This window comes from Eutrema salsugineum, unplaced genomic scaffold, assembly GCF_000478725.1.
Source record: "Eutrema salsugineum unplaced genomic scaffold, Eutsalg1_0 scaffold_1, whole genome shotgun sequence".
Classification (NCBI taxonomy): domain Eukaryota; kingdom Viridiplantae; phylum Streptophyta; class Magnoliopsida; order Brassicales; family Brassicaceae; genus Eutrema; species Eutrema salsugineum.
The window spans coordinates 5,090,725-5,104,415 of NW_006256909.1; the positions used below are offsets into that span (position 1 = coordinate 5,090,725).

General features: G+C 38.9%; 4 protein-coding genes across 4 annotated transcripts; 1 reads left to right on the forward strand and 3 right to left on the reverse strand.

Moving 5' to 3' along the window:
• Positions 1 to 11: 11 nt before the first annotated feature.
• LOC18028902 lies at positions 12 to 782 on the reverse strand. The gene has a single exon (XM_006412908.2). The coding sequence runs from the start codon at positions 742 to 744 to the stop codon at positions 130 to 132; it is 615 nt and encodes a 204-aa protein (XP_006412971.1). The 5' UTR covers positions 745 to 782; the 3' UTR covers positions 12 to 129.
• Positions 783 to 1,249: 467 nt separating this feature from the next.
• On the reverse strand, positions 1,250 to 3,927 carry LOC18028901 (mediator of RNA polymerase II transcription subunit 29). The gene is made up of 3 exons (XM_006412910.2): positions 3,546 to 3,927; positions 2,578 to 2,865; positions 1,250 to 2,487 (listed from the first exon to the last, which is right to left on the reverse strand). Exons 1-3 carry the CDS (start codon positions 3,699 to 3,701, stop codon positions 1,432 to 1,434), a joined length of 1,500 nt encoding a protein of 499 aa, XP_006412973.1. The 5' UTR covers positions 3,702 to 3,927; the 3' UTR covers positions 1,250 to 1,431.
• Positions 3,928 to 5,249: 1,322 nt separating this feature from the next.
• LOC18028903 lies at positions 5,250 to 6,065 on the forward strand. The gene is made up of 2 exons (XM_006412911.2): positions 5,250 to 5,488; positions 5,722 to 6,065. The coding sequence occupies exons 1-2, from the start codon at positions 5,363 to 5,365 to the stop codon at positions 5,836 to 5,838; spliced, it is 243 nt and encodes an 80-aa protein (XP_006412974.1). The 5' UTR covers positions 5,250 to 5,362; the 3' UTR covers positions 5,839 to 6,065.
• A 339-nt stretch (positions 6,066 to 6,404) lies between these two features.
• Positions 6,405 to 7,241, reverse strand: LOC18028904 (GPI-anchored protein LLG2). The gene is made up of 3 exons (XM_006412912.2): positions 7,125 to 7,241; positions 6,961 to 7,017; positions 6,405 to 6,783 (listed from the first exon to the last, which is right to left on the reverse strand). Exons 1-3 carry the CDS (start codon positions 7,204 to 7,206, stop codon positions 6,443 to 6,445), a joined length of 480 nt encoding a protein of 159 aa, XP_006412975.1. The 5' UTR covers positions 7,207 to 7,241; the 3' UTR covers positions 6,405 to 6,442.
• Between the last annotated feature and the right edge of the window lie 6,450 nt (positions 7,242 to 13,691).

The following is a 13,691-nucleotide window of genomic DNA, read 5'->3' on the forward strand; positions in this document are numbered from 1 at the left end:
ATTCATATTTATAAGCACACAATCTGTTATCTCTTCAAGAGAGATCCAAAAACTAAATTGCATTTTCATGAACTATACCATTAAGTTTAAACCCTACAGAGAGAGATTTTTGACGAAGCTAAATGAAAACTAACTCGATCTACGCTTAGCCAATCTTGGAGATGTCCTCGTTGAGCTCGTCTCCTCAACCTTTTGGGTCTTCTTCTCCTTCGATCTCTTCCCTAATTCCGATTCGATTGATTTTTGGCTGGATTTAACCACTTTGGTCTTGCTCTCTACAGCCACTCTATCAAAATCATCAGAGAGTTTTCTCCTGATTCTAGCCACACCTTCATCTTCCGATCCAACCTCTTCGCCATCATCATCATCGTTCAGATCTAAGAACTTCCTTCGTTTCACCGCAATCGGAGTCGCAGGGGGAGAGTCGTAACCAGATCTCTTCGTCTTCTTCTTCTCGGAACTTCCAGATTCGAGTTTCACAGGGCTAGATTTCTCAAGCTGGGCACGGAGCTTGTTGACATTTCCTTCGATTCGGCCCTGGAGACGGAGGCGCGTGAAGTTGAGACCACCCATGGACCAGTGAGCATCTCTCGCCCATGAGAGAAGCGGATCAAGCACAGAAAGCGGCGGATCAACGCGGTGAGAGTTGAACTGAGGGCTATCGAAGTAACGAGGTCGGGGAAGCCCGTTCCCGTAGAACTCCGCCGGCCTAATGGCAAAATGTTTCTTCACCGGCGTCATCATTGTGTAATTTCAGAGAGGGAGAGAGAGAGAGAAATGGAGGATGAGTGATGGAGATTGGGGATATAGGGATTATATGAAGGAGATTTTGGCGGGTGAGATTATTGGCGCGAGACTCTGCCGCGCTGCTTGAAATAAAAACTTTGGCGCCTCTTTAGTTTCGATTGCCCGCAATTTTTTTCAATTTATTTTGGTTTGAACACATCTCACAGGATTTGTGTGTTTGTTCGGTGCTGATACACGCGCGCCCCCTTATTTTTACGCGGGGCTTCTATTTGTGACATTTTTCAAATTAAGTACTGAACTTTTACATTAAAAAGTAAAATCAAACAAATACAACAGAAAACTAATTTCAATATAATCTTACATTTAAAATTAAAAGCTTGGCATTTTTTATAAACACGATTCGATATAAAACAAAAATACGGTCCAATACAAAGTAACAAACTGAGCAAAAGAAATGCAGTTTCAACTTTCAAGAAAAAGATTTGGTTCAAGAGGAACACTGAAAGAGAAAACACAAATATAATAGCCTTTTAAAGTAAACATAAATTGAGTCCCACAACAATACACATAAGACCCAATCTATTGGGCCCAATAAAACTAGGGCCTATAGACTGACACGCAAGCAGAAAGCAGAGTTTTTTATTGTTAAAGCATACAAATTGAGAGGAGCTATGTGACATGGCTTCACCATCCTCTGGGAGGCCCTCCTGAGGAAGGCACACTCAATCTGTCAAGGAGTGCGTTAAAGTCGATGGGTTGACCACTCTCTTCCATCCGCTGAATCACAGCCATTACATGGTCTCCTCTGAAACCCATGCTCACTAGCTTCTCTATCAGTTCACCGTATTTTGATCTCAAGACTGGTGGTGTCCCACTGTTACCGCCTCCTGCCTGGTGCTGCTGGGGAGCGTACCCACCACCTTGTGGACCTTGCATGTAATGCCCCTGCTGCTGCTGCTGCTGCGGCTGAGCTGGTGGGTATTGCATCCGCCCACCTTCATACATGGCACTGGCATACCCGGATGGAGGAGGCCCTGAGGGTAGATACCCGTCGCCTGTCTGCGGGCTATAAGACATCTTTGTCTGCTGCGGAGCGTGTGGTGGTGCACCGTATCCGTAAGCTTGAATTGACTGTTGAGGAGATCCAGCGTATGGTTGTTGCATCTGCATGCTGCTAGGCAACGGTTCTACTGGGGATTGGCTGCTTGGTGGTGCAGGTGAGTATGTTGGGTAGGCTCCACTAGACTGTGGTCTGGCCTGTGGCTGGGGAGGCCAGTTTTGTTGGTACTGAGGGAATGACTGAGTTTGGGCAGAGCTTGGGTGAGATGGAGCAGGAGGTGGGGGCATGAACTGACCCTGCGCTGGTGGTGCTTGAGGTTGTGATGGTGGAGCAGGAGCGGCCGCTGGTGCTGGTGTGTTTTGAAGCTGTGTAGTTGGAGGCATGTAATACTGCTGCTGTGGTTGTATGACATGTTGCTGCGGCTGCGGCTGCGGCTGTGGCTGCGCTGGAGGATGTGGTGCCATTTGGTGAGGCAAAGCAAGTGCAAGCTGCTGGTTGTGTGCATCTGAGGTGTTCTCACTCTTCTTAGGCTCTGGAACAGGAGTTGCGACCCGCTCCTCACCATGTTGAGAATGAGACGAGGAAGATGAATCTTTCTTGCCAAGTTGAAGCCTCGCTAGCTCTTTCTGAGTATCAGCTAGCTCTTGTTTGTCTCTGAGAATCTGGACTGACCTATGCACCTACACCAGAACATACACATCGTCTTAACATCCATTGCAGATCAGAGTTTTACAAAAGAACAAATGACAAAAACTACTCGCATAACACACCTCTTGAAGATGTTTGTCCATGGATCTAAGCTTCACATCAGCCTCCTCGTGTTCACGAGTCAAATCCGATCTCATTTCTCCAATTGTCTTATCAAGGTTGTAGCAGTACAGTTCTAGCTGGGACAAGCGTGAGCTGATGCCTTCAAGAAAGCGCATCATGTTATCTGCGTACTTCTTCATGGTTCTTTCGACAGTGGCAGTAAGGTCTTGGCTCAGAGAGTCCTCAGGTGGGCTGTAGGAGCTTGTAGGGAAAACCGAAGACCTTGCCATCCTGGTCTTGTGGAATTCCTGCATGCAGAATGAAACGATAAACAGGACTAGCTCAGTATCATGATCAGCTGAATGAAATTTTCTTTCAACATATAAGCGAGACAGTTACAGCTGAACAATATCGGAATTAGCTCTCCTTATTCTGATTAAAAGACTCCAAGTGTTATTAGATTCATCGCCAAGCCGTTTCGACAAAACATAGTTCCTCACAATTCACAACCTATATAAAAATACAAGGACTACAAATGTGCATAGGTTTTAATCGTAGGTTTAAGTGCAAACAAAAGCATCATTAACCCCATTAACCAAATACGCGTATCATCTACTTCAGATTCATAAACTAAATGAACTAAAAAAGCTTGATCTTTTTTCTGGGTAAATGCCAATTATCACCTCGAAGAAATGAAAACTGTTAATAGAAACAGAAACGAGGAAACTAGCAGAATTAGCTAAAAGATGTTCGATATTGACTCCCAGAAACTGTCACTGAGAAGAATATATCAATCAAGTACACGATCACGCGAATGATCGGAAGGTTTTGTCATTGTTTGAGCACCCAAATCACAATATTCCAGCATATAATCGTAATCACATCAATTTCCCAAATCGAAACCCTAATTTTCCCAAAAATCAAAACAAATCGTCGATCGAGCAAAGTGGAGACTTAAAAACAGACGGAAGGTGAAATCTGTGTTCACCTTATTTGCGTTGGTAGCACCGATCGCAGGATCGGAGTTAGTACCATTAGCCGAGTCCTGGTTGGTGTAGTCATCGTAAGAGCAGAGGATATCATCGGACCCAAAATCGAAACCCTTAGATCCCGAGTTGACCCGACCCGACGATCCAGACGCCATTGATCCGAAGACTGAAATCGATTTGTATAAAAAACCCAAAAAGGAAATCGCTTAGAATAGTCTTGTGAGGAAAGCAAAGCTGGTTCTCGTCCTCTTCAAACCTTTGAGAAAACGCAAGCAGAAGAAGCAGGACAAAAACGTTTTCTTTCTCCTTTTTCTATTTTCTTTAATTCCAAAATGTTAAGTGAAGAAAAAAATGGAAGTTTTAGTTCAGACTTGAGATAAGGATGAAGAAGAGAGGAAACAGCCAAACCGACTTTTCTCTTATTTCTGTATTAATATTTGTATCTTGATCCCCAGTGTTATTGATTATTTTGATTTTCCCTCGTTTGTTTGGGTTTGTTATTTATAGCCTTTGACTTGATGACTATAGACATTCACAACCTTTTATCATGGAAAACGATGCCGTTTTACAATTTGTTGGCGTCTTGGATTGGGACATGACATGAACAATGATTCACGTTAAGATACAGATATGGACCGAATCAGTTTTGGCCGGTGAAAAGGGAAAGATATGTGGACACTATTATTATGATAATGTGCAAACGATATAAAGCCCTCCAAAAGTAATTTTGGTATTATAAACCCATAAAGAAACTAGCCGCAAAGTTTCTGCTTTCATTTGCATCCATACATTTTTTTATCAAAACTTTAATCTATATATTAACAACTAACTGGGATCTTAACACGTCACCATAAGATGCTTTAGTTTATACGATTATGTCCGTTTACCATGACATATATAAGAACTAGGATGACCGAACATAATTAGTAGTATATATTGATGTGAATACTCGAATTTTTTACGAGATTATCTTGTCTTTATCAAATAATAAATGTGTTAACAATTATTTTTGACGTAGAGAAATCTCACCAGAAATGGAGTTGAGGCTAATAATCTACGAGTTGGATTTGTCAAGGTTGTATCCACAAATCAGTTTACATCAGTTTGCATCCGAAACTTTCTCAAAAAAAGAAAAAAAAAATCAGATCCACTTGTTCAATACCATTGTTCCCCGTCATTAGTGTTTCGACCTTATCTTATGATCATAAGTTCATAACATACCAACAGTAATAATGGAAAAGAAGAGGGGTATAAATGTCCAAATTTAGAAGCTGACTTTACATTTTCAAAAACATCAACGCACAGTTTCAACATTGTCCGGACACGTGGATGGCTTACCAACCAATGATGGACCCATTTTCATTTAAAAGATCAACCAATCATGTACCTCTTTGTGTGGTTCTAACTTCGAGGTTCAAAGTCCATTTATTTTTTTACCATATTAAGTATTAACCCTCTTTTTTTGCACTCGTCCAAATTCGTCAAGAAAATAAATCATTTTAACAAAACAACAGTTATTCATTTGCATCTCTCTATGAAACCAAATTATCCTAACTGTATATAACACAGTAGTTTAACAAGTTTAAGACACTTTGGAGAAAGGGTAAAAAAGTGAATGTATTATAGAGAGTCATTAAATTGTCAAATAGCATAATTTAACTTTTCCCGTTGCGTATATAAGCCGTCCATTATCGAAGCAAACACCTCAATTTTCCCACATTTTCTCTTCATCTGCCTACGGTTTCAGATTTTCCGTTGAAAGAGGAAAAAAAAAAAAGAGTCCACGAATTTGGGAAATTTGAAGAGTCAGACTGACATGAAGAAATCTGGAATCCTCGCAGCCTCCATCTCTGCCGCCGCTTCCGCCACCGCAGTCACCGCCACCGCCGCCACCAACACCTCCGTCTCATTCTCTTTGTCGGAATCCAATCTTTCTCGTCAGGTAGGTCAAAAAAAAAAAGAAGAAGCAATCTTTTTTTTTTTGAGTTTCTCAATTACATTAAGTTCCTCTGTTTTAGCTCTGTTTGGGGGACTCACACAAGATCTATTGCACAATATAAACTTGCTATAATCAAAATTGTCAAATTTATCAAACTCCCATGTTCGAGAGGAGATAATTTTTTGGATTCGGATGCGTTAGGAATTAATATATTATTTGTGACTGAATTTGATTAGGATTCAAAGGAAAAACAGAGAAAGAAAAATGGTTCGGAAGATGAAGGAGATGAAAAGTTTGCTCCAAGGTTTGATGGGTTAAGATTCATCGAGACGCTTGTTACTGCTCACCGATAACCTTGCATTTTCCGATTTGCAATATTTTCTATTGTTTAGCCATTTGATCAACAACAACAAAATTACTGATTTTAAAGTTTCCGGTGATGTCTAAAAAAAAGTTTCGGTTTTTCTATTTCCACCTCACTATAGTAGCTTTGGATTAAAGTGTAACACTTTTGAAACCTTTTATACACCACCAAAAGGCATGTATGTTTTACGAGATTCATGTTCTTTTTTTCATTTTCTTTCTAACTGTCTTCCTAGATATTTGACTGACCCTATGAGGCCTTGAAGATGAACTCAGCCCATTACTTACCAAAATGTTATCATGATCTACACAACATGTTATAAATGCTAGTTTTGTGATGCGTAAAGAAATTTTCCCCAAGCTTAATAGTTCGTACTAATGATGTTGATGTGACACAATCTAGGTTCAAACCCGCATAACGAATGTTATTGACAAAAAAATAAGAAATAGTTCACGAGAGCCTAAACAAAAATCTAATAATTTACATCTATGATTTTTGGAGGAAAGAATTAATGGCTCACACAACATAGAACAAACTAACAAAACGGAACGTGGTTATATAAATCATATTGTAATCGTAACATATATAAGTCTTTATAAGAGAAAAACCAAGAATATGGTGGTTAGCAATGCGTGTGTGGAAACAAGAGGGGCCGATGCATCAGAAGCTGATGCGACAGTGACGTCGGTGCAGTCGAGTCCTTCCTTGCCTTCTTTGCACATGTTAGCGAATATTCCGGGAGGATAACGACCGTAGATATTGATGTAGCTGAACATCGTGGAGGCACATTCTGTCTTTTCGTCGTTAAGAGCTTCCGCGAATGGGCAAGCAAATTCCTTGAAGGCCGAGCAACATACCTTCGCTGGATAATTTGGTCCTTTGCATCTACTCGTTATGATTGTGTAATTCTTGCTCGCAAAATCTTCTTTGCATGCTGTTGTTATTATTAATTATATTATTATTAAAAAAAAATTATATTATTATTAGCCAAAAAAAAACATTGAATCTTGATCATTATATAATTCGAATTTAGATTAGCTAATCATCAGTGTAGCATGCATGAGCTCTTATTACGATTAATGATTCAAATTTGGGAAAGCATATTTCTTACGTGTCTTTGCCTGAAGAAGAGCTCGGCTTGTTGCTGGGTGTGACTCAATTTCATCAACTGCACATATAAATTCAAATGAGTGAAAAAAAAAAACATTGAATCTTTTTTAAGGAATTTTAATCAATTTTTGAACACGAAATAAATTTTAAATTATTGTAAATTACGAGAGATGTGGAGAGACGAGGCGAATCCAGACAAAAGGAGGATTGGAAGAAGAGAAACCAAACAATGAGGAGAAATCTCCATGCTTCTTTTTCCTCCTCCTTCTTTGAATATGTCTTTGTCACATTTGATATTCTAAAGGTTGTTTGTTAAGAAAAAAAAATCGTGTCTTGGAGTTATAGGAGGAGAGGAAAATGCTGCGGATGTACCGGATAGCTTAGTAGAAGAAACAATATCAGTGACATTCCAAAACAAATTAACTATTTACTATTTTAATCGTTCGAGAAAAACCATCAAATCTACCAATTAAAGCTTTATACTAGAAAAAAATGAATATATTAATTTTGGTTCAACAACCACTGCTTAATATCCATAATCAATTGGGAAACGCCCATTTCCTGGCTCAGTTATCCGAATCGTTGAGGCAACTTGCTCCAATAATTTCGAATGGAAAAATTTGAAAACATTATCACGAACATGTATAGAGATAATATTATATATGCGTTTTCAAAATATTATTTATATACATACTACTATACTAGTTACAACTATTATTGTTTTTTTTTTTATTAAACGAATTATATGATAAATCGTTGGCTGATGCCTGAATCCGTTGAGTGTTTCTCGAGAGGTTCGTGTCACACTATTTAAATTTCGGATATATCCATCGAATTAGCTGGTTTTTTTTACGATTAGATCCAAACAATTCTAATTACTGGTGCAAAATATCAAGAAAATACTGTAATTTGGTGATATATGGTCCGTCTGATTAACTAATTTATGTGGGATTAAAATTTATTATTTTCATTGTGTAGTTTGACACAGGAAATGATTAATGGTATATAAAATTTGTCTTTTTGATCTCTTTTGAGAGAATGGTTTGGTTTTTTGGATTGTTTTCAATTGTGTTTCTATTATCAAAATCTTTTGTATCAGTTTACGTTTCCCCTAGACCTTTGTTTTATTTATGTGTGCGTTTGACACTGGTATTATACTTTTTGACATCCCACTCTAATAATCTTTTTATGCAAATTCAATATAGGATGACCAAAAAAAAATGTTGATAATCTTCGTCAGAGACATTATACTTGAATAGTCTTTAGGATAATATTCGTGACGACAAATATAGTATGTTAGGAATTAGGATAATATTAAAAAGAAGATTTTGGTGAATATAATATCCTAACAAAATGCAACATCACTTTCTCAGAGACATAAAATTACATGGCAATGCCATTACGTTCTATTTGGAACTTGTAAGTAATCACTCCAATCAAAGTCAACGTGCAGTTATTGTAAATGTGAGTTTGACTAAATCTATGTGCATTAGAATGATTGGAGTGACTAAATCATAGAGAATTCAACCATATCCTTCCAAAGAAATGACCAAAATATAGTGAATGTTATCGCGAAGCTATTTCGAATTAGATTATACGAAACCCCAACATAGTTAGAGATGATGGATGCATGGACCTCTTTCTTGAAAAAGTTTATTCTTTATGTAAGAAGTATGGAATTGATAAACTCGTTACGAAATAGCAATTTATTGATTCAAAGAGGCTTAAAAAAAGACATAACATAACGTTAACCAGTTATTATTAAAGGCGTATTAAAACAGCACAACCAATTCGCATCACTGTTAAGTATCTTGATTTCATTTTAATTTAGACCACGCAACTTTGTGTGTGTAATGAACGATTTAGTGAAGTAAGTTTCAGTTACTTATGTGCACGACTTCTTTTGAGTGCCCACCGACTCATTTTCACGAGTTCGTCCTGATAATATTGAGGTAAATGGGTTACTTTGATCCATCAGAGTTAAGCAGTCGAACACATGTCTAGTGAGAACTTAGCTTGCCATCTACTTGATGATGATTTGAAAGATTTTTTTTTTTTAAATAAAAAGTCTATGAGAATTGAGAACGTGCTGAAACACAACAAAATATTTTGCATTTTTTGGTATACCATTTTTTAATGTAACTTCCATATTTCCAGCTGCCACTTTTCAACGAGATTTATATTGTGAAAATTGTCGTGCACAATCGATTCGGCTTTCAATTTTAAATTTTAAATTTTTAACGATTGCCTAACTTGTAACATTGAAAAGTTCATTTAATTTGAACTATTAGGAATGACGTTGATTTCGATAGGTTTTCAACAAATATAGCATGCAAATGCAGTTGTATATTAACAGAAAAATGCAGTTGTATATTTCTATAGTCGTATAAATCTAAAATTTAAACTGTTCATTTAATTTATAAAAGAAAGGAGATTGATTTTTTAAAGTTTTTTCTCCCTTTATAAATCCAATTGGTTCCACATAATTGTCTTTTATCGCAGATTCGACCATAGATAATCTTTTCTGTTTGTTCGAACGACCATGAATAGTCTAAAACCTTGTTTTCCATCATCAGATTCAGACATAATAGCGACGACACAACAAATACGAATTAAAGGCACTGTTTTTATTATTTGAAGGAGTGGATTACTATTTTTGAAATTAAATACACTATGGCTCTTTGCTTCCGTGACGTGTAACCTAATTACATAGCTTTGTATTTTAAACTATTGTATATGACTCTTGGTTGATAAGGCCTTTAATTAAGGCTTTAATGAAAACCCTTTTTGGGGATATTATTCTTCGATTTTACTTAAGCAACTTACCAAACTGCCACTGTTATTCACTCAGCACACCTAATAATTTCAAATAAGTTCAAATAATTTCAAATAAGTTTAATGAAAATGGAAAAAACACAATTACCAGGATTTTTTGTATAAAGGGACAATAAAGGCGTAACGGTGCAGCCATGGAGTGACACGTCATCAAACTTGGGGAGAATCTATGGTGTTGCCAGAAACAGAAGCTGCCAACTTTACTTATCTTTACTTATTTTTCAGAGCCAAATTCTTATCTTATGAAGATGATATAGGGATAATAAAGTTATGGGGGAATTTTTGCAATTTCTAATAATATTTTATAATATTATTTTTCCTATAAGGTCATGCGGCATTTCCAATTTCTGATTTTTTTTGGTTGTCAGCATAGTAGTTCTATCAACTGGATCTTTATTTGTTCTGTAAATATTACTTTTCAGTTATGAATAAAAATGTTTTATATTACTTGACAAAAAAATGTTTTATAGTACAATATTACCTTGTTTACTTTTTTAAAACGATGCTGATCACTTGCTAACCTTTTCATAAATTAAATAAAGAGGCTTAGGAAGTAAAAGAAAAAAGAAAAAAAATAAATAGCTCAAAAAAGAAGAATGTGTTGTGAAAACTTAGAAATTTTATTAATCACTGGAATGTATATATAGAGTACATAGGGAATCTAGGTTAAGTACAATGCTCTGATGGGCCTAATGGGCCGGTATAAGAGTCCATATATGATATGTGTTATAACACTCCCCCTTGGACGAGTGAACCGGGTCAGCTACTCAATCGGGATCTCGATAATGCGCTGGGGAATGTTGCCTCATTAAAACCTTACCAGGAAAAACCCAGTGGGACAAAACCATGGTGAAGGAAAAAGAGTACAACACGCATTACTCCCCCTGATTGTAGCATCACTGCAGATCTCTAAGTCTATACATTCCTATCTGTTTGACAAGCTTCCGGTGTGTTGAAGTAGGCAATGATTTGGTGAAGAGGTCAGCTGAATTCTCACTGGATCGGACCTGCTGAACGCTGAGAGTGCCGTCCTTCTGCCAGTCTGAGGTTGAGAAGAACTTCGGTAGAATGTGCTTCGTCCGATCTCCTTTGATATATCCTTCCTTGAGCTGAGCTATGCATGCCGCGTTGTCTTCATACATCACCGTGGGCTGTGTGTCTTCGTCCATACCACAATCTCTGCGGATGTGCTGAGTCATGGAGCGCAGCCAGACGCATTCCCTACTAACCTCATGAATGGCTAGGATTTCAGCATGGTTTGATGAAGTGGCAGTGAGTGTCTGCTTCATTGATCTCCAAGAGATGGCTGTTCCTCCATGCGTAAAAACGTAGCCAGTTTGAGACTTGGCAGTGTGCAGATCTGATAGATATCCTGCATCGGCGAAGCCGACTAACCCATCTTTATTTTGGTTAGTATAGAAGAGTTCTAAGTCTTGAGTACCTCGAAGGTATCTTAGGAGATGTTTTATACCGTTCCAGTGCCTCTGAGTTGGAGATGAACTATATCGAGCGAGGAGGTTCACGGCGAAACATATGTCTGGTCTAGTGTGACTAGCCAGGTACATTAACGCTCCTACAGCACTGAGGTATGGCTTTTCAGGACCAAGGATTTCTTCATCATCCTTTTTGGGACCAAGAGGGTCATCACTTAAGCTTCTAACTACCATTGGGCTGGTCAATGGGTGAGCTTGGTCCATATTAAATCGCTTGAGTACCTTTTCGATATAAGCCGATTGATGCACAAGGATTCCTTCTTTGATGTACTCAAGTTGTAATCCCAAACAGTACTTTGTTTTGCCTAGGTCTTTCATTTCGAATTCTGCTTTTAAGCAGTCGACTGTTTGGGAGATCTCACCAGATGTTCCGAGGATGTTTAGATCATCCACGTATACTGCTATGATTACAAATCCTTTGTTTGAGTACTTCTTGATGAAGATGCATGGACTGATGGGGTCATTTTTGTAGCCTTCTTTGATGAGGTAATCGCTGAGGCGGTTGTACCACATACGCCCACTTTGTTTCAGTCCATACAAGGATTTGTTCAGCCTGATGCAGTATTGATCTCGAGATGCATTTTTGTCTTTTAGTTCAATGCCATCTGGGAGTCTCATATATATTTCGTTGTCCAGGGGCCCATAGAGATATGCGGTTACAACATCCATTAACCGCAGATCAAGATTTTCTCTTATGGCCAGACTTATGAGGAATCGGAATGTTGTTGCATCCACCACTGGAGAATAAGTCTCCTCATAATCGATTCCGGGTCTCTGTGAGAATCCTTGTGCTACAAGCCGTGCTTTGTATCGAACGACTTCACCGAGTTCGTTCCTTTTGCGCACAAAGACCCATTTGTGGCCCACTGGCTTGATGTGTGATGGGGTCTGGATGATCGGACCGAACACGTTTCTGAGTTTGAGACTCTTTAACTCCACGTTTATGGCTTCTTTCCATTTTAGCCAATCTGTTCGATGTGTACACTGTGTTATTGACGTGGGTTCTAGATCCTCTTGCGTGAGCGCAACATCAAGTGCTACTTTGTATGCAAAGAGTGCATTTAAGTCGACTTCTTTTCGATTCCATTGTATTCCGGACATATTGTAATTGATGGAGATCTCATTGTTATCTTCTGAACCTGGAGATTCGGCGTCCCGAACTTCCATTGAGGGTTCATTAGATTGAGTCTCAGCCGCGGCTATGTCTGATATTGCAGGAATCCCGGTTTCGGTTATTGCACCTTTCTTTGATTTCTGGGGATTCTTATCTTTGGAACCGAGAGGTCTGCCCCGTTTGAGACGTGGTGCAGACTCTGTAGCAACTTGGGTCTGTCCCGTTGGGACAGCTATTCGTACTGGTGCATTACAAGCTGGGATGTACGATTTGGTTACTTTGGTCGGGTCAGCAAAGGAATCTGGCAATTGATTAGCTAGCTTTTGATAATGAATAATCTTTTGGATCTCTGAATCACATTCTAGAGTCCGAGGATCTTGCCAATTTAATGATGTTTGATTCCATGAAAGATCTTTGACCAGCTTGTTTGTCTCACCACCTAAAGAGGGATATACCGATTCATCGAATTGGCAATCCGCATATCTGGCCTTGAAGAGATCTCCAGTGGTTGGCTCGAGATATCTTATGATGGTGGGAGAGTCAAAACCAACATATATTCCCATCCTTCTTTGAGGTCCCATTTTGGTTCGATGTGGTGGAGCAATGGGTACATATACTGAACACCCAAATGTTTTAAGATGGGAGATGTCTGGCTCATGACCCGAGAGTAGTTGGGATAGGGAATATTTGTGTTCACTAGATGGCCGGATGCGTATGAGTTCAGCAGCATGTAATACTGCATGTCCCCATGCTGAGGCCGGGAGCTTTGATCTCATGAGTAATGGTCGGGCTATCCATTGAATGCGTTTAATGAATGATTCAGCCAATCCATTTTGAGTATGGACATGTGCTACAGGATGTTCCACGGTTACCCCCATGGCCATACAGTAGTCATTAAACGCTTGTGAGGTAAATTCACCAGCATTGTCAAGGCGGATAGTCTTTAGTGGGAAGTCAGGGAAATGGGCCCGCAATTTTATGATTTGGGCCAAGAACCTAGCGAAGGCTTGGTTCCGAGAGGACAAGAGACAAACATATGACCAACGGGTCGATGCGTCTATAAGGACCATGAAGTACCGGAATGGTCCGGAAGATGGATGTATAGGTCCACAGATATCGCCCTGGATTCTTTCTAGGAAATGAAGTGTTTGTTTACGCATCATATTTGCACCGGGATGACCGAGCCGGTCGTGCCAAATAGTATAATCAGTAAACCGGGCTTTGAGAGTGGTATTAGCTTCAATCATACTGACTTTAGCATGGTAAAGTCCAGTAGAGAGCGCGGGTATG